Raw genomic sequence first — 3,923 nt, 5'->3', positions numbered from 1 at the left:
AAAATGTGATTTATAAATAAAAATATGTAAATAGATGTATTTATTGATGAATTATTTGTCTGATTATTTAACGACGGAATTGGTGACTATGTTTTCTTTAATAGATAGATACAACTATAGTTACAGTGACTTTATGAAAGTTACGGTTTTGGATGTCGATATTTTTATGACTTCATTACATAGATGAAAGTCTTGTATTTTATGTTTAAAGAGCAGAGATAATTATAAATAGAGAAGAAACATTTATGAAATACCAAATCAGAAAATACATCCTAAAATGTTATTAACTCGTTGGTTTAGCCACCAGTGGCACAGCGGTAATCTGCGGACTTAGAACACTAGAAACCTGGTTTCGATGCCAGTGGTGGGCAGAGCACAGATAGCCCATTGTGTAGCTTTGTGCTTAATTTCAAACAAACAAACAAATCGTTGGTTTAAATTGTCCCAGAACAGCTTCCAAACAAATAATGAGCGAATATTTTTTAACTCATTCAGTCTGTAGTCCACAAAAATAGAAACTACAAATGTTTCTCTTTAAAAAAAAAATAGTTTTTCACAACCTTTTTCGCCGCAGCGCCCCCTTCAGCAAACAATAATCACTCATGCCTCTTTCTACCTCTTCTTCTTCATCGGGATTCGGTCCATGTTTTGGACCAGGGAGGTCAGGCTCAACGTAGACTTTTCACAAAGACCTAAATTCCTGTCAGGAGAGAAGAGAGTTGTATAAGCAATGCAAAACACTGAATGTGACTGTGATACATACATAGACATTGCCCTGAAAGGAGTCGGAGCAAGTGCGGTTTACTCCGACCCTCTTGTAGTATCAACACTCTACATTCACGGACGACATACCACGGTCCGGAAGGGAGGAAGAGGTCTCAGCGTACCTGACCCTCCTAGGATATAAACCCGACACTAGTTAGAGCCTAAAAATAATTCATTTAAAAGGGTATTATATGTAAAATATGTTCAGTTAGTCTCTAACTAGTGAAATGTGTAACTTGCATTATGGACGTCTAACGTTAGGTGACCTGATCACATCCTTCTTTCTAAAATAAATGTTAACCGGCGAGAGGTATTTAGGTCTACTTCCATCATGTATGTAATAACGTTTATACGGCACAATGGTTTGTTTTAAATTTCGCGTGGAGTTACACAAGGGCTATCTGCGCAAGCCGTCCTTAATTTAGCAGTGAAAGACTAGGGGGAAGGCAGGTAGTCAACACCATCCACCGCCAACTCTTAGTGGGATTGAACGTTACATTCTAACGCCCCCACGGCTAAAAGAGGGGAGCATGTTCGATGTGATGGGAATTATGTGCCGCAACCCACAGATTGCCAGTTGACCGCCCTAACCATATCATAACGTATGATAACCTGCTGTAGGTAGGTCACTGCTAACATCTTTTGCTTAACTTATGCTTCGGAAAAATTTGGCATTTTTCTGAAGTTAGGGTTAAGGATTATAACATTTTTCTATATTTATGGCCAATATGTCATTCAAGGTGTTTCACCCGATGCGGGTGATCCTCAGTAATCCTTATTGTGTTCGGTTTCGTTCACAAGCCGTGGCAACCATGCGCCATTTTGTCGGAGGTATAAGTTCTGGAAGAATGCCACATAATTGTTGTGTGTTCGCATTGACGGATTAACGGCTAGGCCTACTTGTCCAGAGCGTCACAAAGTTAACTAACTGTAATTATGGAGGCGAAACGAAATGTACGTTTGATAAATTATATAATAAAATAAAAAAACACAATCAGCCATTCAATATTTTTGAATTCTTAGATATTATTCTTGATATTTTCTATATTTATCTGTTGTTGTTTTTTCTTATTAGATCCGTGCGTAAGATATTTCTGATAATTAAACTTGAAACAGTTCGAATTATATTATTCTCGGAGTTTTCGTTGTATGATTAAAAATGATTTGTCAACACCAGACTTTCAAAGTCAAAACGTTTATTTCTATCATCGTAGCTTATACAAAACACTGTGTTCGTAGGCCTTAATCGGGGCTCTTAACTGACTGAACGTCCTAATCATAGAAAAAAATGGGTGACATTAGAAGCGTCAGAAAATTCTGGAACTATGGGCGATTTGCAGCTTTTCTTAATTTTAAGGATTGGTTGAATGACATTATCAGCCATGTCTTTAGGATCTTTGTACTTAGGGAGGAAAGATGTTAACCTCCTACCAGTTTGGTCACAATCTAAGGATTCTGTGACCTTGGTGGACTTCCATGATGACTTGGAATGACCTTCCACACACCATCAATAATGTATTACTATATTATAAAAAAATTAACTATTAGGGATAGCACAAAGGATCACATATAAAGTGGAATAGACTTAAAATAAGACCCAAAACTCGAGCACTTTCGAATAGTTAACTATTCTTCTTCCCTGAAGAGGTTTGAGGTTCCTCGAGCTTTGGGTCTTATTTTTATGTCTATTAACTCTAAAGGAAATACTTAAATGTTGTAAAGTCATGTGAGTACTGAAAAAAGACTTGAATCAAATTTTATGTTTAATGACCAAACATCAAGGATTATCACAAATGTATTAATGCATCTGTACCTAAAATGTTTTTGTACAGTATTATTTTGATATCACAAAATTCACACTTTAAGAATAAATAAATTCAATTACAGCTATTTGGAAAACATTTGAAACAGTGGACTTGCAGTTGTTCTGACACAAACGTCAAATTAATGATATATTTTTAGCCTAACATTGTAAAAAATGCAGTATTTCATAAAATGGCAGTAGCTACTAGAAGCAGACTCGAACATAAGGTATACGCTTGTTACATAATTTAACTTTATTTGAGCCCGTTAGCCAAAAGTTTTATGAGAAAAAGTTAATTATAGACACTAGTGTATCCTAGGAGACAAAAAAATCACATGAACATAAGTACCGGTACAAAAAGTACCAACAGATTATCACTTGTTAGTACCCTAAACATTTTCGGTCACTCACAATAATTACCACAAAAAGAAATTAGTTTGTGTTGAAATGTATTGAAAGTTTTTAATCACTGGTATTCCACGGCACTGAAAGAGAACAGGTTATCACTGAAACTATCGAATAACCATTACTACTTCACAAAATGAAAAACTTTGGATTGTTTTGACACTCAAGTCAATTCAAGATATCTGTGTTGAGCTTCTGACTTTAAAATCTTTTTGTTCAAAATTTGTTTTGATATACAAATTTTCTCAGGATCATTCAGAAGTTTTCTTTTCCTGCACCTGAGACGGATTGGATAACAACTACTGCCTGCGGTTTACTTATTCTACAACCATTTGTATAACTTTCCAGGATGCATCATTCCTTTGGAAAACAAACTTAAGACTTCTGTAGTTTATGTGCATATTGAAGAAAACATGAAGTAACTTTTAGCTTCTCTGGATTATTCATCACAGTTTCAATCAGCTCATTTTGAGCAATTATTGTAATGTTTCTAGTTTACGAAGTACGATCGTGCGTATAGTTATCTTACTTTACAGCCGAGAGTCATGTTTCTCACTAGATCTAAGCAGGAAAAACTGATTGTGCCCTCTATTGGAGTTGTTACTGTCAAAGAGAAGGCTTTCATAGTTTACGAAGTACGATCGTGCTTATATTTATCTTACTTTATAGCCGAGAGTCATGTTTCTCACTAGATCTAAGCAAGAAGAACTGATTGTGCCCTCTATTGGAGTTGTTACTATCAAAGAGAAGGCACAAGATATAACAATACTGTGTACTATCACTAACAAGCCACAAGATTTAACGATACTGTGTACTGTCAAAGAGAAGGCTTTCATAGTTTACGAAGTACGATCGTGCGTATAGTTATCTTACTTTTCAGCTGAGAATCATGTTTCTCACTAGATCTAAGCAAGAAGAACTGATTGTGCCCTCTATTGGAGTTGTTACT

General features: G+C 35.7%; 1 protein-coding gene across 1 annotated transcript in view; it reads right to left on the bottom strand.

Moving 5' to 3' along the window:
- Window positions 1–1,944: 1,944 nt before the first annotated feature.
- LOC106474646 (GPI mannosyltransferase 3-like) overlaps window positions 1,945–3,923 on the bottom strand; it is a 13,556-nt gene continuing 11,577 nt past the window's right edge. The window contains exon 6 of the mRNA XM_022402952.1: window positions 1,945–2,286. Within this exon, the coding sequence (XP_022258660.1) occupies window positions 2,273–2,286 (14 nt within the window). The 3' untranslated portion in view covers window positions 1,945–2,272. The remainder of the gene's footprint in view (window positions 2,287–3,923) is intronic.

This window comes from Limulus polyphemus, unplaced genomic scaffold (assembly GCF_000517525.1).
Source record: "Limulus polyphemus unplaced genomic scaffold, Limulus_polyphemus-2.1.2 Scaffold7475, whole genome shotgun sequence".
Classification (NCBI taxonomy): Eukaryota; Metazoa; Arthropoda; class Merostomata; order Xiphosura; family Limulidae; genus Limulus; species Limulus polyphemus.
The sequence above is the reverse complement of the archived record's forward strand: the minus strand, read 5'-3'. Positions and strand labels throughout refer to the sequence as shown.